Source organism: Siphateles boraxobius, unplaced genomic scaffold (genome assembly GCF_051911475.1).
Source record: "Siphateles boraxobius isolate OS27281-9 unplaced genomic scaffold, OSU_SipBor_1 130, whole genome shotgun sequence".
NCBI classification, from domain to species: Eukaryota; Metazoa; Chordata; class Actinopteri; order Cypriniformes; family Leuciscidae; genus Siphateles; species Siphateles boraxobius.
Genome location: NW_027508734.1, coordinates 47,179,121 through 47,202,820, shown reverse-complemented (window position 1 = coordinate 47,202,820; position 23,700 = coordinate 47,179,121). Strand labels below are relative to the sequence as shown.

The following is a 23,700-nucleotide window of genomic DNA, read 5'->3' as shown; positions in this document are numbered from 1 at the left end:
TGTGTGCGCCACATGACACAAAGAGTCAGGCACCGAAATCAGGCACCGAAATTGTCGTTCTTATTCGGTCTGGTTACTACCATTTACGTCGGAACCGGTTCCCTATTGGCACAGCATTTCGGCACCCAACCCTAATGAAAAGAGAAAGATGTCAGTCTTTTTCTTTCCAGCTCATTATACCTGATTACGTGTTAATGTGCCACGCCCACGGAGAGCGCGCGGTATTCAAACGCAAATGATTTAAGGCAAGCCATTCAAACATGCCAACGCCCACCAGCTGGATTATAAAACACATCATGTTTAGGAAGTATCGTACTACCGCTGTGTACACAGTGTATTCCTACGCTGTGAGGAACAACACTATCTAATAACCCTGGAAAATGTACCAGAAGTGCTGTCAGTTTCATGTCGAGGAGCAACGGATCCAGCTGATGTAGTAAGTCATTTATTCTTAAATGCTTTGTTCTAATCGCGATATTGAATAGTGTCTGTAAACCGCGAAAAGGCTGTTTAAATATGAATTGCGTGTCTGTATGTAGGCAGAGACTATTTATAGAGACATGCCACTTACTCAATCCTCAATACAACTATATAGGGAAAACCCGTAACGCCAAAGATGGCGGTTGTATGAACATGTACACATGTACCCCTCCCACTGGAAAGCCAATCGTCTGCCTTTAACAGTCAAGCCGGGAAACATTTAAGCCTATCGTCTGGTTCCACTGACGCATGCGCACTGTTGAGGTTTGCGACAGTGGAAAATACGTTACTGTTTGAAAAGGCGGCAGATTTGATATGCAGTGTATGTGTGCGTTGTGTAAATATCAGACATCCCAAGTGTCTACCGCATATTTATAGCGGCTCCCTGATGCCCGCAAATTAGTTCAAATCTCCCAGAACCTAGAGCGAGCAAGCGAGAGCTCACACATACTGTGCTTCAAACCGTGCAGCGCGCGCACGTCAGAGAGGTAGAGAACCCTTGCGCATGCGTAGTAAAGAATAACCTGTGGGGAAAAAGGCGTTTTAAACCTTATTTTGGGGCAAAGTCATCAAACTTTTTCAGTGATTTTTATCATATTTTACTGCTGTTTCTATACATGCAGTTTTTATGTCCCGGTGACCAGTGAATGTGAAGTTCTGACACTCTGCCCATTCATTTAGATAGGAGCCTGGTCTTGTTAGTCCGAAATAGCTGCCCGGAGGCGTTGCCAAGATGGCGGCTGAGTGGCATGACTTGCCTAAAAGGACTTTGATGTTGGCGAAATGATGAATGAACGACACAGGCGCGCGCACGTTGTTTACTTCAGTTATACAGCGCATGTCTGTGCCGTTCATTCACTCACTGCTCATATCTTAAATATACTATAGTATGGGATGTTTTGTCAAAAATAAAGTAGGTATATTGAATTATCAACTAAGATGTTATTATAGTGTTTGTTCCAATATTCAAACCAATGAATCCTTACCTATTTTAATACGTATGATAAAATGTATACTTTTTACAAAGAAAGAATACACTTGAAATATTGTTAAAATTGTATATATATATATAATTTATTTTGTCCGAGGTCACATTCTTTGGTACCCAGTGACACAGCTGTGTGAAAGGCTCATTTATTATGCAACTTGCACATTATCTGGCCTTTGTCTTCTCAGGTGTGAACACGCCTCCACGCATATTGCCTTTCCAAACAAAAGGTGTCTTATAAAATTTAAATCAATGTATTGTTTTGTGTAAATGATTAGGCAGGATGATTTTCAGATCATTTTGAAGCAAAAATTCTAGGCAACAACACCCATTAGTCAAAAGTCTTGTGGACACATATTTATTATGTTTTGTGGCCTTATTTCAAACAGTTTAAGTTTTAGTTTTTTCAATAACCATGCATAAACAATATTCTCTCAAAAATACAAACATGTACATACAAGCAACTCAAAAAAGCACAAATGTCAGGGCATGTCAAAACATCTCAAGGACCCCAAAAACACCTTAGACCTCAGAGGGTTAACCCTATAGAAAATCTATGGGGTACTGTGAAGAGGAAGATGCAATACGCCAGACCCAACAATGCAGAAGAGCTGAAGGCCACTATCAGAGCAACCTGGGCTCTCATAACACCTGAGCAGTGCCACAGACTGATCGACTCCATGCCACGCCGGATTGCTGCAGTAATTCAGGCAAAAAGAGCCCCCACTAAGTATTGAGTGCTATAGATGATCATACTTTTCATGTTCATACTTTTCAGTTGGCCAACATTTCTAAAAATCCTTTTTTTGTATTGGTCTTAAGTAAAATTCAAATTTTCGGAGATACTGAATTTGGGATTTTCATTAGTTGTCCGTTTTAATCATCACAATTAAATGAAATAAACATTTGAAATATATCAGTCTGTGTGTAATGAATGAATATAATAGCCAAGTTTCACTTTTTGAATGGAATTACTGAAATCAACTTTTTGATGATATTCTAATTATATGACCAGCACCTGTACGTGTAGGGTTGCATAAAATAACAATAGTCTAGATGGCATGTAGCCTATAAATCGTTAAAAAGGAACACTTCAGTAACACTACACTAGAGAAAAATATATGGAGTATCATAAGTTACTTCAAACGTTTCCATTCTTTATGAAATGAGATTGGAGTAAAAAAAGGAGGCCTAATCTTTGGCATGTTTTATTTTTCAAACGCACAGCGCGACTGACTCAAACTCACAGCACGCGCAGAGAACATTTACTAAAGCGATCGAGCCGCTCCAAACTATGAAACATTATTGTTACATAATAAATATCTGAGTTTGAGCAGAACACAGTATTTAACAGTAAACACGGGTCTTAACATTATAATATTCACCATATTAGAATAAACACTCATACTAGCCTACTTTTATATAGTGCTGTTTAATTATCGAACATGAAAACATTCTTGTGTTGTACATGTATAAACATTTAGCATTAGGCTTCATGTTTTTACTCCAATCTTATTTCATAACATTTTAGTCTGGCACTAGTTTAACCAGTAGCTTCAATGTAAAGTTTATGCAACAATAACACGCTTACTATTATGAGTATATGAATACTATTATTCTTACCTTAAAAATCGTTCTCATAATCAAATCGAATTCTTCTGAGGTAAATCCAAGGTAAACAGCAAAGCACAAACAGTCTTTCAAACTCGATGAAAAGCAAAGGAGTACTGAAGTCGCTGATTCTTTGTTTGGAGGTGATGAAGGAGTTTACAGTTCTGCGTTCCTACATGTGGATCCTTTGCTTGTGAAAAGCTCTAGCGCGTGTGGTAGTGTTTCCAAAAGACTCGGTACTAAAACAATATAACTGTTAAGGTACCAGCTTTTCTTAAGTACCGGTGGTACCGAAGTACCAGGTTAATCCGGTTCTTTATGCGCCGTCCGAAAGGTCCACATTTGCATCCTCTTCATAAAAACACTCTGAGACATGGCGACCGGCGGCGCTGCTAATGTGGTGGCTCTGAATCCAATTGTTGACACGAAAGGAGGAAAGAGCCACGTATGGAAATATTTTGGATTAGGCTAATACCACATTGCCATAAGGGGCCGTTCACATGCAAATTCGTAATTTCGCGCTCATAATAAAAGCAATGCGCCGTGGCTCGCTAGTTTTTCCAGGCACGCCTCTGTTCATGGTTGCTTAGCAACGACTGACGCCGTGGGAGAGGAAGCGCTTGTGGAAAGAATTTGCACGCGCAAAAAACGCGTTATGTGAATGGCCTCTAAAAAGTGGTATCAGGTGCGGTTGTATCAGGGTAGTTTTACGAGTACATGAGCACAGTATCGGACCGACATCCGAGTAACTTACTGGTATCAGTATCGGTGCATCCCTATTTAAGTCATTAATATCAGTCCGTCAGAAAAGCAGTTCTAGGCTCATTCTTGCCTGGATAACTCTTAGCAGGTTTTAAAAGCCCTCCTAAAATTAAATATGAATGCAGTTTTGGATTAAATAAAAGTACAGTCAAGTAAAATAAAACACGTTTTATCTACTGTATAGTTTGGTAACATTACAATAAGATACCCTTCATTAACATTACTTAATGCGTTATCTAACATCAACACATTGAGTGAACAATATATTTTTACAACAATGTTTGTGAATGTTATTTAATACAAACACTTGATTGTTGATGTTTGTTCACTTCATTCATTGTGCATTAAATAATCTTAACAGATAAAACTTTTGATTTTAAAAATGTATTAGCAAGGAGAATAATTGCTAAACTATATAGCTATTGTTTATTGTTAGGTCATTTTATCTAATCTTATTGTAAAATGTTTTTAATACAGATGTACAGTTTCCATCTTTGTAACCATGATATACACTTTAATATATGTAAATTGAATCTAAATTAATCTTTAGTACCGAAATTGGTAACGAGAACCGTGGATTTTTACTGGTATTGGTACCGAATACTGAAATTTTGATACCGTGAAAACACTAGCGTGTGGGTGTGGTCACATTAGAGTTAATGAGCTCGGGCTGGAGAAACTGTACATGTCGTTGCTTTCATACGGATTACTTAAACAGAGTATATTTGTTTTTAATATTATTTACATCATTTAAAAATGGAGACTTCAAGCTTTGTAAAGACATAACTCTCACGTGTGGGTGGCAAGTATTCGCTGAGTTAGAGATCACGTTTTCGGTCGCGTTTCAGAATGTCAAACTTCACATTGAGACAGACGACAGAATGCGCATCAAGTTAATTTTCTTTATTTTACGAAAACACAACATTTTGTTTTTATTATTAGTGTACACATAAAAGAAGACATTTAAGAGTTTTGAATGATGTATAACACTTGCCTGTATGACAAAGATCGACGTAGTTATTTGAGTCTCTTTTGCACTAAGAAAAAAAGCGAGACAATCGTGCCGGCGTGATAGCCGACCCCAGGTGGTTAAGTACTCAGACCGAGGCAGAAACTTCTTTCACATGGAAACATGAGCTAAAAATGGGAATTTGCATTAATCATGGTCTCTAGGGTTTTACACCTTTTGAGAACAGGATTCCATTTGCATGAAAAGACCCACCCTCCTCTGTAAGCCAGATATCGATACTCGGTTACTAACGTAACCTCGGTTCTCTCTAGAGAGGGAATGAGAAATTGCGTAAGTTTAGCTTACGCTACGGGAAAGATTCATCTTCTCGAGATATTGAAGCCAAAAAATTATCCTTAATTTTGTATTCATTGTCAGCGCAGTGCAGCAGCTAGCAGACCTAGAGCAGGCCATCTCACGTGCTCATTGGCTGCCCTGCGGGCAACTGCTGCAGCCTACCAGTGAGCCCGGCGTGACTTCGACGCCCAATGAACAACAGCTTGGGCTATTCTAATTTGCCGCCTTCATAGCGTCACAGCCCGCCAGAATGGGCGTGGCTTAGCGTATAAACATAGGGGCTGTAGGCTGACTTCCCTGGTTTTTCGTCGACTGAAGCGAAGTCGCTCGTGGCGCGAGCACGGCCGGTTACGCAATACTCATTCCCTCTCTAGAGAGAACCGAGGTTACGTTAGTAACCGAGTATCGTTCTCTTACGAGAGGTTCACTCGTATTGCGTAAGTTTAGCTGACGCTACGGGAACACTTTGTCAACGCCGTGCGCGCCAAGAATCCACCATGAGACCCCGAACTTTCAGGGGAACCCGATAAGTGGAAAAATAAGGTGGCCAGCCACGCGGGCCATCACTTGTACATAAGCACACATAGGGAATACAGAGCGGCGCGATGGTCTGTATAGGCATATGGCACATACCCTACTAGTGCAGCTCAACCAGGAGAGCTGAGTCACCTGAGAGTGATCTGAGCAGGATGATCTGGGCAGAATACACCTCTCCTTCACACTGACAACAGTTTAGCTTGCAAGGCAGGAACTTCTAGGTTCTAAAACCTGACAAAGGTAGACGGGGAGCTCCAGCCCGCCGCTACACATATGTCATAGATAGAAATCCCACTGGACCATGCCCACGATGAGGCCATGCGTCTCGTGGAATGAGCCCTGATGCCCAGAGGGCATTGCAGACTTTTTGATGCGTAAGCAGCCGATGTAGCGTCCACTATCCATCTGGACAGGCTCTGTTTTGAGGAGGCGAGACCCTTGGTGCGCCCACCAAACGAAACAAAAAAGCTGTTCTGAACGCCTGAAGGAGGTGGAGAGCGTAATGTAAAATCTCAGCGCCCTGACAGGGCAGAGGAGATTCACATCACTTTCGCTGTCAGATGCTGGCAGAGCTGACAGCGAAATAACTTGCGCTCTGAATGGAGTGCCCATCACTTTAGGAACATAGCCATGTCTAGGTCTAAGGATGACTTTAGAGTCATTCGGCCCGAACTCAAGACACGACGCGCTAACAGACAGCGCGTGCAGGTCCCCCACACGTTTTACTGACGACAGTACAGTCAGAAAGACGGTTTTCAGTGATAGATATTTCAACCCCACGGAGTCTAGTGGTTCAAATGGAAAGGCTTTCAGGGCCTCGAGGACCAATGAAAGATCCCACATAGGAACCGACGGGGGGCGCGGCGGGTTCATCCTTCTAGCTCCTCTAAGGAAGCGGATGACCAACTCATGTCTTCCCAGTGACTGGCCGTGCGTCGATTCTGCGAACGCTGCCACGGCCGCCACGTATACTTTGATCGTGGATGGGGACCTCCCCTTATCCAACAGCTCTTGTAGGAAGTCGAGCAGATGCGCCACCCCGCATGTCCGTGGGTCCAGGGGCCTCATGTATCAATATTGTGTACGCACAAAATCTTTGCTTACGCCAGCTTTCACGCTCACGGTCGGATGTACTAACAGTGAAATTAACGTGAGAATGTGCGTTCCTCCACGCCAACTTCATGTCTGGCGTACGTACATTTCTCATCGTTTTTGTCCGTTGGCGACTCTTACATGCAATGAAGTTAAGTTGCAAACATTACACAACGAATTGTTCTACAAGTCTATCGCACTACCACCTGTGGGAAGCATTGCTATTAATTAGCAATTTATAAAATAATTTACATATATTGTCACACCAGCCTTATGGGAATATTCTATCAATTATGCAATTAAGTAAGAACATATAAAAGCATATGCAAATTGATACAACCCTTAGTCTATGGCAATGGCAGCTTTGGCCTTATTAGAGGACATTGCTATGGCAGAATCCGAAGAGAACGAGTTTTTAGGGACCATAATGATTTTCTGGCCCAGGATGATGACTGGCTTATCAGCCGTTTTCAATTTCCAAGGGCTGTCCTCTTGGAGCTCTGTGCGGAGTTGGGTCCGAATCTAGAGAGAGAGACAGCGAGGAGCCACGCAATACCCGTTCCCTTGCAGGTGCTGACAACACTTGGTTTCCTCGCAACTGGTTCTTTCCAAAGGGAACTGACAGACCGCTCAGGAATAAGCCAGTCGTGTTTGAGCCGCGCAATGCCAGCGGTATGGGTCGGGATCATCCGCATGTCTACCAGGTATATAACGTTCCCATATGATGCAGTTGACCAGCCAAACATTAAAACGCAATTGCAGCGATAGCCGGTTTTCCTAATGTAATCGGAGCGATCGACTGCACACACATTGCTATAAAGGCGCCATCTGAAGAATAATTTGCATATGTGAATCGGAAACATTTCCATTCAATAAATGTGCAGATAATATTGGTTACCTTCGTGGCAGTCCTGTAGTAAATCCGAGTCTCCCACAGCAGCAGATACTACTCCAGAGAGTAAGGTGTCACTCATAACTGAGGCAACTAAGGGTGTAAGTTCATCGACCCCTTTACCACTGCCTGTTCTGCCCACACTTTGTCGGTGCGCAGCAGTTCTCCATTTAACGTCCAGCTTTATATCAGACCATTTCTTTTTAAGGTCATTTACAGTGCGACTTTCAGATCCCACCGCATTGACGGCATCAGCCAAACTCTCCCACTCATATTTTTTCCTTTTGTTATTAATTCCGGAGGACAAAGTTCCAAATATTATTTTTTAGCACCTCCGATTCACTTTCTGTAAAGTTTCGTCTCTTGCCGCTTGCTTTAGCCATTTTCTTACTCCTTTCTTTTGCCAAAGTGGACTCATTACCATATTTAAATGTATTTAATTAAGGGAGGATACTGAGTGGGGCGTTATGCTCGTGCATGTGCGCTCATTTTTACGTTAATTGGGATGTACAAAGAGAATATGCGTGGGATCCCCTTCGTCAGAGACTCATACATCTGTTTTTTTTTGTGCGTACGCACATTTACAACTTTGTCCGTACGCAATGTTTTAGTATGAATTCAACGCAAGTCTTTGTACATGAGGCCCCAGACCTCTGTCGGTGCACCATCCGGAGGATACCGACCATTTAGACGCGTAGAGCCTTCTCGTGGAAGGAGCTCTAGACTGCGTGATCGTGTTCATCACTCCTTCTGGCAGGGCAACGAGTACCCGTTGATCAACCATGCGTGCAGAGACCAGCGCTCTGGATTGGGATGCCAGATTGTGCCGCGAGCCTGAGAGAGGATATCTGCCCTCACCGGAATCGGCCACGGAGCTGTATGTGACAGCCGTGCTAGTTCCGGGAACCAATCTGATTCTCCCAACGCGGGGCTATGAGGAGCACCGAGTGGCGCGTTTCCCTGATTCTCTTGATCACCTGTGGTAACAGAGAGACCGGAGGGAAAGCATATAGTGGGAGGCTGGTCCAACCTGGGCCAGCGCATCCCCGTCCTTCGAGAAGAACGTTGGGCATTGACCGTTGTCTTTTGACGCAAATAGGTCGACTTCCGCTCTGCCGAATAGGCGCCACAGCTTCTGGACCGTTTGGGGGTGCAGGGACCATTCCCCTGGGGGAACATTCTCCCTGGACAGTTTGTCTGGCCCGTCGTTCAAATGGCCAGGCACATGCGCCGCCCTCAGCGAGTGCAGGTGCATCTGAAACCAAATAAGGAGGCGTTCCGTCAGATTGCAGAGATTTCTGGATCTGACATCGCCCTGACGGTTTACATAGGATACTACAGACATGTTGTCCGAACGGACAAGAACATATTGGTCCTGTATGAACGGGAGGAAACGCTTCAGCGCGTTCATGACCGCTATCATCTCCAGACAGTTTATGTGAAAACACTTCTCTTGGTCTGACCACTGGCCGAAGACTGGTCTGCCCTCAAACAGCGCGCCCCAACCCGAGTTGGACGCGTCTGTCGAAATGACTTTCCGATAAGAGATGGTTCCCATCATCACTCCCTGCTGGTACCAGTTGGCTACTAACCAGGGCTGCATAGCCGCTATGCAGGTCTGAGTCACTCTGATTTTCTGGCCGACCAGCGTTGGAGCGGGCGCATGCGCAGTAGGCCAAGCTGAAGCACCGCTGCAGCTGATGCCATACAGCCCAACATCCTTTGAAATGTTTTCAAAGGGAGAAAGCTGTCCTTCTGGAAAGATGCGGCTAGGTGGCGAACACGGCGCGGGCGCTGTGTCGATAAACGAGCCGTCATGGTCACTGAGTCCAGTTCTAGATCTACTCAGATCTAGGATAGGTCTGAAGGCTCCGTCCTCCTTGGGTACGAGAAAAATATCGGCTGTAAAAGCCTGACTCGCTCAGAGAAGGCGGCTCCTTTTCTATCGCCCCTTTGCACAGCAGCTTTGCTATTTCTGCGTGAAGTAGGTGTGCTACTTCCGCATTACCTATCGTCGCGGTCCGGGCTTGAAAGCGCGGGGGCGGCGAATGAATTGAAGTGTATAGCCCTGCTTTATTGTGCTCAGCACCCATTCTGAAATCCCTGGGATAGTTTCCCACGCAGCTATGTGAGCCGCTAGGGGGCGAATGGCATCCAGGTTCAGATCGCCGCCATTTGCGGGCTTGTGAAACTGAACCGGAGCCGAAAGCGCGGCGCGCGCGCTCTTGGTTCTGGGCAATGGCTGCTCGCTGAAAGCCGAGACCGGCTGATTTATGTGAGATGTCCCAATCATAAGGGATGGGGAACAATCTTTTTTTTTTTTTTTTTTTTTTTTTTTTTTTTTTTTTTTTCACTTTTTGGCGTGCGAGCAGCGCTCCGGGCGGAAAAGCTTCCTGTAAGCGTGAGCGCGTGTGCGCGGGTACTAGACTTACAAGTGTATTTGACGCCCCGATCATAATGGATGGGGAGCGTTTTATTAATGCCCTGCGTTTTGTGATAACACTTAAACGCGCGGGCGGAGCCCGGGGGGAGCTTTGTGTTAGCAAGCGTGAACGGACTCTGGTGGGCACGAGACTTACATTCATAACCTGCTTTCTTGATCGTGTAACAGAGCGGGCAGATAGTGGGCACAGACTTGTGGACACATTTCTTACATTCAACACTCAAGCGGCTTTTCTGCACTTTATGAGAGTGTGCTCTGTGAGATTCGGAGTGCTTATGTGTAGGGGTGAACACTGGGGCGTGGGCACTTTCACTACACTTACAACACCGACGGCATGAGCCGGACCAGACATTATACTCTTTTTGAGATTTTTCTGGGTCGCCGTAAAAACTGTGTTTGTCTGCAGGCGAGAGGGTAAACAAACCGGCTCGTTGGCTGCTAATTGAACCACTGCAGTAGCCTGTTTGAAGGGGACTGACAGGGAATAAACTTTGACGGCGGTCCGGCCGCAGCGGGACACGCGCGTCTTTTCGGAGGTTATGTGTCTGTTAGTAAGCGTTGAGCGCTCGTGAGCGGTCACGTAACTTACATTCTTAACCTGACATTATACTAACTTGAGATTTCTCTGGGTCGCCGTGAGAACGGCGGATGTGTGCAGGCAAGCGGGTTGCATTACCGGCTCGTTGGCTGCCAAATACACTGCTGCAGTAGCCTTATCTAAGGGGACTGACAGGGCGAGACATTTCGACGGTGGCGCACAAGCCCGTCCGGGTCATGCAGAGAGCTCGAGAGGGCTCTGCATGACGCGCGAACGGGGACTCGAGTCTTGTAACGTAAAGAGAGCTAGCCGCGTGCTCGGTGGTCGAGCAGAACTGGAACAGTGTTTGTACGAGGGCGCGCGCACGAGTAGTGGGCACGGGACCTACGTGTAACACAGATGATGCCCGTCCGGGTCATACAGAGCCCTCGCGAACGGGGACACAAGGGCGGGGTAGCTCTCTTGTAACGTAAAGAGAGCTAGCCGCATGCTCGTACGTGTCTCTCTGCCTCATCCTCAGATGCGACGGCAGTTAGGCTCGTGAGCAGCAGCTGCGCGTCGGTGAGGAGGGGCGGGGGGTGTTGAAGGCTTCGAGTCGAGCCCGCAGGATCGACAGCGGAAGCGCTTCACAGAGCTCGCAGCCCCGGAAGTGCGAGGCGTCTTAAAGACACTCGCTGCTCTTTTAGAATAGGTTTTAGCAAGGTAAAGGATACGTCGCCGGATAGCGTAGCTCGCACGGATGGCTGAAGGTGGCGAAGACGGCCGGCTTGCTCAGCACTGTCCTAAGCTGGCTGTTCGCTGTTCGCTGCGGCGGTGGCTTCTCTCAGATCCAGCGATGCGAAGAGTTTGCTGAAGAGACGAAAAATCTGGGAAGTCAGCCTACATTTATATGCTAATCCACGCCCATTCTGCCGGGCTGTGACGCTATGAAGGCACGGGCGCCCTTCATTGGGCATGACGTCACGCCGGGCTCACTGGTAGGCTGCATCAGTTCCCCGCAGGGCAGCCAATGAGCACGCGAGATGGCCTGCTCTAGGTCTGCTAGCTGCTGCACTGCGTTGACAATGAATACAAAATTAAGGATAATTTTTTGGCTTCAATATCTCGAGAAGATGAATCTTTCCCGTAGCGTAAGCTAAACTTACGCAATACGAGAGAACCTCTCGTAAGAGAACTGTAAACTTTATTACTTTTTGGTTTACTTCTGTGGGGATTATGCCATTGTACCAGTCGCACTGAGATATTGCAAATGATACCAAACATGTATAGTGTTGTATGATAATTGTTCACTTTAAACCATTTATATGTTTGGGTGAATTTCAGGTGATCTCAGTATGAGAGAGAGAAGGGATGAGGGAAGGGGGGTTAAGGGAAAGAGATGTAAATGGTAAATGGTAAATGGACTGCATTTATATAGCGCTTTCACAGACCCAATGGCCGCCAAAGCGCTTTACATGTTGCCTCACATTCACCCATTCACTCACTCATTCATACACCGATGTAAATTAATACAATGCTGAGGTGATTGACTCAGTGTGGTTCCGGCTTGGATGGGGATGCTAGTTTCTCAAGAGAAAGTTCAAATGTTAATTTCCTATGTTTTCTCAGAGAGTTGCCCTCTCTTCCAGTCCTTCCAGTTTTTCCAGTCTTTCAACTTTAAATTATACTTGTGCCTTATGGTCATCAAAATTAACTGAATCCTCTTGCTGCATGATTATAAAAAATGTACTTGTTAAAGGAACCCTCTGGCTGTCTTTTTTTCTCATCATTTTCATATGGTGTCATTGGACTTTCAGCCAATTATGAAATGTGGTGAATGCTCTCATCTATTTCAGGAAAATGCCATCACACCCAGCAATGGCTTCCTCTTTCCCACCACAGACTGGCTGATTGGAAACCACTCAGATGAGCTTACCCCATGGATCCCTGTAATAGCAGCCAGGCAAGTCATGAAAATTAGCACTAGTGTTAAAAGACACCTGCTCTCCAGTAAAGGAATCTAAATTGATTAGATAATTCATACTGTGCTTATTTTCCCAGGTTGTGGTATCAGTGCCAGTAAATAAATGAGCATTTAAAATTCTTTGTGTTTTGCAATGACCCATTATGTATTGTAGATTAATATCATTTGATGTTCAAAAATATGAGTTCTATTCAACTTGCAACTAAAGAGTAAAACTGATCATTTCAGTTCGGATTCAGTTTGGATTCAGTCAAATAAACTCAGCAAAATATTTAACATCTCCTCTCTCTCGGCTGCTTTTACTTCCAGCAAACGTCTTAAAGTGTAAATATTTGTATTATCAAAAGCATTATAAAAATTAGCAGTCCTCATTGCCTCTCTGCAGCAAGCATATGGCATGTTCAAGCAGGTGAGCAGGGACTCGGGGCATATTTCTGGTGTTTTTTAGTCAAGCATTTACTCTCCCTCAAGTTGTTTCAAACTTGTCTGAATTTCTTTCTTCTGTTGAACGTCAGTAACCAAACAGTTGATGTACCCCATTGACTTCCATAGTATTTGTGACCGATCACGGAAACTAGGGACACAAGTCGGCAGCACAACTTTCGAGCAAAATGAGAAAGAAGCGTTTTTTTTCTTTTCGTAAATTGGTGAATTTAAATTTTTTGCAGAATCTGTTAGTTGAAATCACAAAGAAGCCTCTCCATGTTTGAGATAGCAGTATTGGTATATTTAAAAGCTTACATTTTGAGGTTGAAATCGGCTTGTTTTCGGAGATTCTAGCATGCAGTAGGGGCGTGGCGTGTCATTGTCTGTGTGTATTCCATACTGGATAAGCCGGCTTTTGCCCCCGCCCTCCAAGTGAACAGTGTGGCTACTTATTATGCTGCGCTCTGGCCGGCTCTATCTGATATCAAAATTCAATGAAGATGGACGCCGCAAAGATTGTCGCAGACGAGCTGAACCGTGGCAGTTACACCGAAAATGTTTTGAAGTACTACTTCGACAAGCCGCGCTGAAATAGTGAAACTGTTGTGCAAAGGGGCCATAGAACCGGCTGTAAAAGCCTGACTCGCTCAGAGGAGGAGGTAGCGGTTCTATGGCCCCTTTGCATTCTGATATCCCTGGAATCGCTTCCCATGCTTTTACATGTACAGCTAGGGGCAGAATGGCCTCCGGGTTCCGATCGCCGCACTTCGTGGGCTCGGGAAACTGAACCGGAGGTATGGGCGCGGCACGCACGCCCTCGGTGCTTGAATATTGCGACTCGCTGACAGCGGTGGCTGGCTGTTTCATATGTGACGTCCCGATTGCTTTGAACGGGGAACAGACTTAATGAACTGGCAAAAATCTCCATCGAACATGAACTGGCACAGAGAATCGAAATAGAGGATGCAGTTAAGACCTTTGCTGCGATGAAGGCCCGCCGTGCGCGCTTCTGAAACGATTTAAGATTCTGAACCTGCTGATGATATAATGTGCTTGCGGACATTTCATTTGTGTGTGTTTTATGCACATAAGAAAGTGGTGTAAAGAGATTTGCAACAGTAATTTGAGGAGGTGAAATGTGATTATTTGGAAAATTCCTGTCATAACTGCTTAACCCTCTGGGGTCGGCAAATGAGCCGGCGCGTTTTGCTCAAATTTTTTTCACATAGCAGCAAAATAGACTTAAAATACTCTGTCATTTTTGGTCATACAGACTTAAGAAATATACAAAAATAAACTGTTGAATATGTACTTTTTTATGTGTCCACTTACAATCGAAATAAAACATTGTGCTTTTGTAAAATAAAGAAAATAAACAGGGTGTGCTTTCTGCCTCTTTGTCTCCGTTAACTTTTTTTCTGTAAATGCAAAAAGACTGCTTAATTTTAATCACGTTTCTGTGTGTGAATGAATTAAGGGCACATATGGGCGCTGTTGTTTATGTTACAGATGAAATATGAAAGACAACATTTCATAGTTTTTGGATAGATTATAACGTTTTAATTCTAAAATAGACGTCAAATAAGCTTTTGTTAGCCAGTTTCTGCTCATATGTAAATATATAGTAGTAGACCCCGACCGATATGGATTTTTGGGGGCCGATGCCGATACCGCAAAAAAAGTTGATATGTCGGCCGATATTATTTATGTGTACAGTAGCAATATTATTTATGTGTATTATAGTACAGTACCAGTCAAAAGTTTGGACACACTTTCCTATTGGTGTGTACAAAATTTTGGTGGGTACTGTATATAGAATACACAGTATTTAAACAGAATAAATATATAAACGTTTTGCAATGATCACTCAAATGTGATCAAACACTTGTGTCACAAAGATATGTAATGGAGGCAGGGGGAATGATAGAATGAGAATGATACATTTGAGCTGTAACCAAACTAGTTTGCATTGCATTGCATGTTATATTATATTATATTCTAAAAACTGTTGCATAATCTTCACTAACGACTTTGTCTTTTAATTAAGTCACGTTATATAAAACAACTTGTATCAATAAATATATCAAAAGTGTCACTGACATTATCTTCTATTTTTAGTCTTAATTCCTCTAATCTCTACCAGTGGAGGAAGAACTCAGATCTTGTTACTAAAGTAAAATTTATAATATCATAATGAAAACGTTTTTTAATTAAAAAATGTACAGACTTTTATACTATTTTAAATTAGTAAGCAAAATGTACCAACTAAACGTGAAACTAGGCTACTCTTAATGCAAAATGTCCCTATATAAAGTGTTATAATTATATACATTTTTGGAATATTGCTTGATGTTGTAACGGTAGCGTTATAGGCAGAATGAGCTTTTACACTGTGTCTACACACCGGACGCGGCCGTTATTGCTCGCGTGAGTCGCAACAGCTGTTTACCCGAGATGCGGAAAAGCACCCGTTACAGAGCAGAATGGGCCATCCGTTTACTGTCGGAGATTTGTTGCTCGCGCCACGCATTTTAAGAAATTTTTAATGAATCAATTGCCTGGATTTAATAAATAAGAGGTAAATATAGCAGACAATATAATCAGGACTTCTCTCAGTGCTTGCATTAGTCACAAGCTCACACAATACGTGACAGAGGCTGGAAGCAGAGAAATCAATTCAGTGAATTACACTGCGCAAATCAAAAGTAATAGTCTACTACCCACTGGATGAAGAAGGGTTGGCTCTCAACAGAACATATAATATTCATTTTATTTTATTTTTCGTGTTCGCATTTATGAGGAAAAAATGGACGTCACAACCTCCAAAAGCGGCACTAAAGTGCTTTAAAACTTTCAAAGAACTCGAACAGAAAGCACAAAGCCTTTCATTAAAGTCAATTTCATTTTGTATTAATTATATCTTAATTTTAATCAATGTTTCATCAACCAAATGCCTGGATTTAATAAATAAGAAGTAAATATAAAAGACAATAGATAATCTCGAAACGGAGGCGCCGGCGAGTGAACTGCAACTCGTCTCATAAATGAACCGAAACTCAGCGTATAGACCTGAGAAATATATCTATTGAAATTTCTACTTTTAAACAGAACAAATCAAAACGAAAGACAAACTGCTCTCTGCTTATGTAATCCTTCTGAAATGTACATTTCTCTCTGGCGCTTTCAAAGATCGCGAGTCCGCATCCTCAACTTCATCTTTGCAGCCCACAATGAATGAAAACACTTGTTATTAATAAACAATTAAAATGTCTCCTTGCTATATTTGATGTATTCATATCATTGCTTTTGCCAGTTCATTGTGACAGCTTTTAGGTGCTTTATTGGCAACGCCACCCTTACATGAATCACTGCACTGCGCATTTTTTTATATTAATTTATATAAATTATAGCCATTATAAATGCTGATACCGATAGTTATGAAAATGTCTAATATCGGCTCGCCGATATATCGGTCGGGCTCTATATAGTATGTTCTGTCAAAAATAAACTCATCAACTAAGATGTTATTATAGTATTTGTTCCAATGTAAGGGTACTTTAAAAAAGAATACTTAATAAGAATGTATGGGAAAAGACGATTTTCTTTTCAAGATGTTTCCAACTCTAACTTTGAACAAATTCTGTAGATAGGCCCATATAGCCTATTTGAACAGTATACGTTTCCAGGCATGACTATGTACTAAAAATGTGCTTTTGACTTATATGGATTATATATATATATATATATACTGCCGTTCAAAAGTTTGGGTTCGGTACGATTTTTAATCTTTTTAAAATAAGTCACTTATGCTCACCAATGCTGTATTTATTTAATTAAAAATACAACACAAAACAGTAATATAGTGAAATATTAATACAATTTAAAATAACTGTTTTCGTTTTTAATATATTTTAACATATTATTTATTCCTGTGATCAAAGCTGACTTTTCAGCATCATTACTCCAGTCTTCAGTTTCACATAATCCTTCAGAAATCATTCTAATATGATGATTTGATGCCATTTGTTTTAGGATACTTTGATGAACAGAATGTCAAAAACAACAGCATTTTTTTAAAATAGAATCTTTTATAACATTATAAATGTCTTTACTGTCACTTTTGATCAATTTAATTCCTCCTTGATGAATAAAAGTATTGATTTATTTTATTTATTTCCCCCCGAAAATAAAATAAAAAATACTTACTGACCCCAAAGTTTTGAACGGTAGTTTTTAATGTTACAAAAGGTTTTATTTCAGATAAATGCTGTTCTTTTGAACTTTCTATTTATCAAAGAATCCTGAAATAAAAATGTAAATAACTGTTTTCAACATTGATAATAATGAGAAATGTTTCTTGAGCATCAAATCATCATATTAGAATGATTTCTGAAGGATCATGTGACACTGAAGACTGCAGTAATAATGCTGAAAATTCAACTTTAAAATCACAGGAATAAATTATATTTTTAAATATATTAAAAAAGAAAAAAGTTATTTTAAATTGTAATAATATTCACAATATTACTGATTTTTTGTTGTATTTTTAATTAAATAAATACAGCATTGGTGAGCATAAGTGACTTCTTTTAAAAACATTAAAAATCGTACCGACCCCAAACTTTTGAACGGCAGTGTGTGTATATATGTATATATATATATATATATATATATATATATATATATATATATATATATATATATATTATGTAAGTATTATATATATGTATTATATATATATATTTAATTTTTCCTCCTCACATTCTTTCTTGTGTGACGCACCTGAATGAAAGACTCATCATTATGCGAGACATTGTCTTCTCAGGTGTGAATTATTCAAGATAAGGGGTTGGGCCGTTCACGCCCACACGCATATTCTCCAAACAAAAAGTGTTTTACAAAATTTAAATCAATGTATTGTTTTATGTAAATGATTAGGCTGGGTGATTTTCAGATAATTTTGAAGCAAAAACTCTAGGCCACAACATCCATTAGTCAAAAGTATTGTGGACATATATTTAGTATGTGTTTTGTGGCCTTATTTCAGAAACTTAAATTTTTAGTTTTATCAATAACCATGCATAAACAATATTCTCTCAAAAATACAAACATGTTGTAAAAATACATGTTGCTCACATATTATGGTAGCCCTTTTTGTGCTAAATAGAGTGTAATTACACCTTTGCCGTACATATGTTTATAAGCAACTGAAAAAGCACAAATGTCAGGGCATGCCAAAACATCTCAAGGACCCCAAAAACACCTTAGACCACAGAGAGTTAAAGAAGGGTATGGCTTATCTAAATGAGTTGTAAATGAGCCCTATTGTCACTCCTAGCAGCAGAGAGAGGTGAGAACTGCACAATCTTTAGACGCCGTTATCTAACCTTTTAGCTTTTTTGAGTGCCTACCTTCAAATGGCCACAACTTCTCCAAATATTATCAGATTTCCATGTGTTACACATCGTTTGAAAGCTTGGAGACTACACTTTCAGAATCCATGAATAACTCAAAATGCCCCAGAAACCGACTTGTGTCCCTAGTTTCCGTGATCGGTCACATTTTTTTTCCTGCTATGGAAGACAGTGGGGCACATCAACTGTCAGGTTACCGACATTCTTCAAAATATTCTTCCTTTGTGTTCAGCAGAAGAAATAAATTCATACAGACTGTTCCACAGGTGCATGAGCAATAATTGTTTATAGTTTACTCAAGAATGAAAAAAAATGGTTTAAACCCTTTCCAATAAAGTGCTGTAAAGCTTATTTTAATAGTACAAAATTCTCTCTAAAATACAGATTCCTGGAAAGCGGAAGCTTATTTTTTTCGTCTTTTTTTCTTTCTTTTTTTAAATTTATTTTATTCAGCAAGGATGCATTCAATTAATTAAAAGTTACAATAGAATCATTTATATTGTTACAACATATTTCTATTTCAAATAAATGCTGTTTTCCATCACAAGAATAAATTTCATTTTAAAATCTATTTTATTAGAAAACAGCTATTTTAAATTGTAATAATATTTCATAATATTACTGTTTTTAATTTTGATCAAATAAATGACTTGAGCATAAGAGACTTCTTTCATATACATAAAAAAATACCAACTTCAAACTATTGAACGATATAGTGTACATTTTTATAAAATGATAAACAGCAAATGTTTTGCTATTATAGTCTTTCTAATGGTTTCAGTGTGCATTAATCGCTCACAGATGAAGTGTTACTAGTTTTTTATGATTAACCACATTGGTTTAAAAGGCAGTTGTTCACTCTGTTCAGAAGCAGTCATATTCTAACTATAGTCCATGCCAGCATTGACTCCCAATTAGTTAATAAATTGCTGTGGTCTTTTTGGGTTCTGTCTCAGACACTAGGTGGATGTGGTTAGCTTAATCAGTAGTCATATACCAGAGATGGGGGACTCGAGTAAACATGTTTGCTGACTGTGATTAGTTCATATACAGAACTGACTTCACCTGAGAGCTATGTAGTCTTTGAAACTAGGTCAAATATAAACACAAAATATTTTTGTAAATCTGTATTTTTTTGCATTGATTGTTGCTATGTCCTCTCCTATGGGTTTATCTTTCCTAGATCATCTTACTCATGCCGCTACTTTGTGCTTCCCTGCTGCTTCTTTGACTTCTGTGGGAAGTACCAGCGCAGACAATGTAAGAAGTCTCAGTATAAGGAATACATTGACTTCATCACAGATGTCAGCACAGTGTGCGGCTTCCACACAGAGGAGGACTGTCTGAGGATACCCTCCACCAAACGGGTAGGTTGGTCCGATGTCCATAGAGCTGGGGCTCTAGAATGGATTATTTGAGATTCACTCGCATAAGCAGCTCCTCACATTGCCATAACAAAGGCAAAAAAGAGAGCCTCATTTTGCTATGTCATTCTCTTTTTCAGGTATGCATAATAGGCAAAGGTAGAAGGTACAGCGAGGCCGAAGAGCCTATGGTAGAGGAGCAGCGAAGTGATTATATCAGGAGGCGTGAGGCCTTATTTACAAGCTCAGGGGTCAGTATGAATGTCAATCAATTTGGCAATCGTGGACCTCACAATGATAATGAACAGAATATCTCAACCCCTGCGAATGACTGGGTAAATGGCTTTCAACCAAGAGAAAAGACAGAGGCTGTTAGGAACTGTTCAGCTCTGCCAAGGGATTTTGTGGATGCAGTGGTTCTGAGGGTGGCAAAGGCATTGCTGAGTCTGACTGAGAGAAACATAGAGAGCAGCGATTGTCGTGATGCCTGGAATACAGGAGGTAAGAATATTTCTAATTTTTCACTGGGATGTCATGAGACATGGGTGGCTTAAAAGCCTGGAGAGAAACTTCAGGAATACATACAATGAAAATCATGTAATTTCTGGTGTATGTGTAATTTGCTAATGTGTCATGCCATATTTTTCTTAACTGTGTTAGTTAATGTTGGCTCGAAAATTTGTTAGCCTAAAAATTCACCATATCTGCTTTCTGAATGCCTGTACATAGGTTTCATTTAAAAAAAAATTGTCTTTAATGTAATGTTTAATCAAAATATCATAACTGGATCTTCTGGTGAAAACAACAGAATTATCTCTCTTGATGTATGCAGGACTTCTCCAGTTATTTAAGTCCACTTAAACCCTGCTCCGGCAAGCTCACGTTCGTTTGACACCACTTTTGAGCGCAGCAGCCACACCTTAAAATCCAATCAGCCACTGATGCAAGTCCTTGCCCTCAATTATTATTTTTTTTTATAATCTATTACACTCAGATGTACATCACAATATGGAAGAAAATATCTGCCGCTACTTCCATTTCATCGTGACTTTAAATTATGTCATATAAAAAGGAATTGAGGTCACCTTGTTGATCACAGTCACCATGAAATCAAAATTGACAAATCTTCTTTTTTTTATGGAATATTGCAGTATTTTATTATAAATAATCTATCCGTGCACATCATTAAAAAATGATGATTTAAAAAAAAAATGTGTCTTATAATCTTTAATCAAAATAACACCGATGTCTTGCTACTCATCTCTTCTCTGATGACGTGTTTACAGGCACGAGGGTAGGACAACCTGTGACTTGCTTGCATTCGCAGCAATCCAGTCAAACCACAAGATCCAACGATCTAATCAATTCCTCATAGACAAAATCTAGTTCCACCCTACGTTTTTTCTTGTTCGAGAAGCCGTTTCACTCAGATATACATCACAATAGGGAAGAAAAGACTATTGCAATTTACTCTTCATGCGAACTTTAAATTCAGAGAAACAGTCCCGGCGCCATGGGCGGGTATTGGGGGGCCTGGCCCGCCCTGGACGAGCCTGTCTCCCTTCACGAACTCCAAGTCACATCCCAACCACCAGTCCTTGCTTGTTTGCTCAATATATACTTTTTTATCTATAGGCTACTGTTATCAAAAGTTATCGTTTTGTAAAAACATAACTCCTGAATAAATATAAAAATGTGTTTGGTTTGATTTAAAAAAAAAAAAATTTGTAAACCGAATTCATTGGTTTGTCGATAGTGAGCGCGGAAATGCAGGTGATAAGCGGTCTTATTAAGTGAGTCATTGAGTCATTCATTCAAACGATTCGTTCAAACGGTTGATTCATCAAAAATGAGACAGTTGTTTAAAAATGGGTCAATGAATCTTTAACTCAACCGATTCGTTCAAAATGTTGAATCATTCAGTAATAAAAACTCGATTGTGTGTGGCTATGAGACGCACTATAGTTCTGCTGTGATCTTTGTTTGGATTGGAAATATTTTCGCTCCTAAAATAGAACAAAAACAGTCAATATTTTGTCTAAAATGTAAGTGACTTAATATTAATTACTTATTTATTGAACTGTCATATGAAATCAGTGTCACATTTTCAATCGTGATGGTATTCAGCCTCTTGGTTGTGTGTTGTTGCTTAACTGTATCATATGTTATAAATATAAAAACTCCACATTTTGAATTTTTAACTGAGTTTCTTTGTGTGTGCTGTGCTCATAGACTTGATGTGCTCATTCGTTTAGATTTTTCCTACAGAGTGTAACGAATGGACTTTAAGGATTAGTTCACCTCAAAATGAAAATTTCCTAATAATTTAATCACCCCAATGCCATCCAAGATATCCATGTCTTTCTTTCCTCAGTGGAAGAGAAAATAAGTTTTTTAATGAAAACATTTCTGGATTTTTCTTCGAATAATGGACTTCAATGGCAACCAGCGTTTTGAAGACCAAATCAATGCAGTTTAAAAGGTCTTTGAAGTGCTTGGAAATGCTGTGCACGATCGCAGCTGAGGAAGAGGGTCTTGTCTAGCGAAACGATAGGTCATTTTCAACAAAAAAAAAATAAGATATACTTTTCAACTACAATTGTTCGGATTGAGCTGATCTGCTACGCGCCGGGAACTACGTCATCACGTTGAAAGTTCACGCTCGAAAAAAAACGTTTAGGTTTTAAAAGATTTAAACACCCAGGATACTCACACATAAGGACTATTTTAAACAATAATATAACACAGACATAAATATGTCATTTACAATACAATACAATTATCCTCCTTCGCACGGGGACCTTTCAACGTGATGACGTAGTTCCCGGCGCGTTGCAGATCAGCTCAAGCCGAACAATTGTAGTTAAAAAGTTATTATAATATATTATTATATAATAATTATATAATAAATTATTATATATATTTTTTTAATGACCTATCGTTTCGCTAGATAAGACCCTCTTCCTAAGCTGCGATCGTGCACAGCATTTTCAAGCACTTCAAAGACCTTTGAAACTGCATTGATTTGGACTTCAAAACGCTGGTTGCCATTGAAGTCCATTATTTGAAGAAAAATCCAGGAATGTTTTCCTCAAAAAACTTACTTGGTTACTAACGTAACCTCGGTTCTCTCTAGAAGAGGGAACGAGTACTGCGTAATATCTTACGCTAGGGGAAAAACTCTTTTCCACGAGATATTGAAGCCAAAAAATTATCCTTAATTTTGAATTAATGTAAAACGCGTTGCAGCAGCATGCAGACATAGGCAAGACGGCTCGCGTGCCTATTGGCTGCCCTGCGGGAACTGCAGCAGCCTATCGAGAGAGGCCCCATGTGACGTCAGATCCAATGGGGGCGTTTCGCGCCCACTACTTCACGTCCCGCCGAAACGGGCGTGGCCTGGGCCTATAAATATAGCTCGATGGCTGATATAATCTGGTTTTCAACGCCGAAGCAAACCAGCGTGTTGCAGGGACGGCAAAGATACGCAGTACTCGTTCCCTCTTCTAGAGAGAACCGAGGTTACATTAGTAACCGAGTACATTCTCTTACGAGAGGTTCTCTTGTACTGCGTAATATCTTACGCTAGGGGAACACAATGTAAAATGCCGTGCGTGCTGGGATCCAACACCAAAGTCCCAAGGGCTGGTGCCCGGAGCTCATATAGTGCATAATCACCAGGGACTCACAGAGCTGTCTGAGAAGAGAGGCTAGAAGCGTCATTCCCTATAAGTAGCATCCTCGGGGAGCTAACTACAACAACAGTGTTCCACACAGTCAGGGTAAAAAATATCTGGCCTGAGCTGGGTAACAGTATGGGTCTTATTTAATGCCCATGGGGTAATTCTATGGATCAGCGAGCGATGCTCAAGCAGTTTCAGTAT

General features: G+C 41.0%; 1 protein-coding gene across 3 annotated transcripts in view; it reads left to right on the top strand.

Annotated features, from left to right (window-relative positions):
• Positions 1 to 23,700, top strand: part of trmt44 (tRNA methyltransferase 44 homolog) — a 182,013-nt gene that overhangs the window by 110,429 nt on the left and 47,884 nt on the right. For 2 of the 3 annotated variants that reach the window (XM_077229586.1, XM_077229587.1), the window contains exons 7-9: positions 12,485 to 12,591; positions 19,636 to 19,819; positions 19,957 to 20,317. In XM_077229586.1, the coding sequence (XP_077085701.1) occupies positions 12,485 to 12,591; positions 19,636 to 19,819; positions 19,957 to 20,317 (652 nt within the window). The remainder of the gene's footprint in view (positions 1 to 12,484; positions 12,592 to 19,635; positions 19,820 to 19,956; positions 20,318 to 23,700) is intronic. The other variant, XR_013203702.1, reaches the window with a different exon arrangement.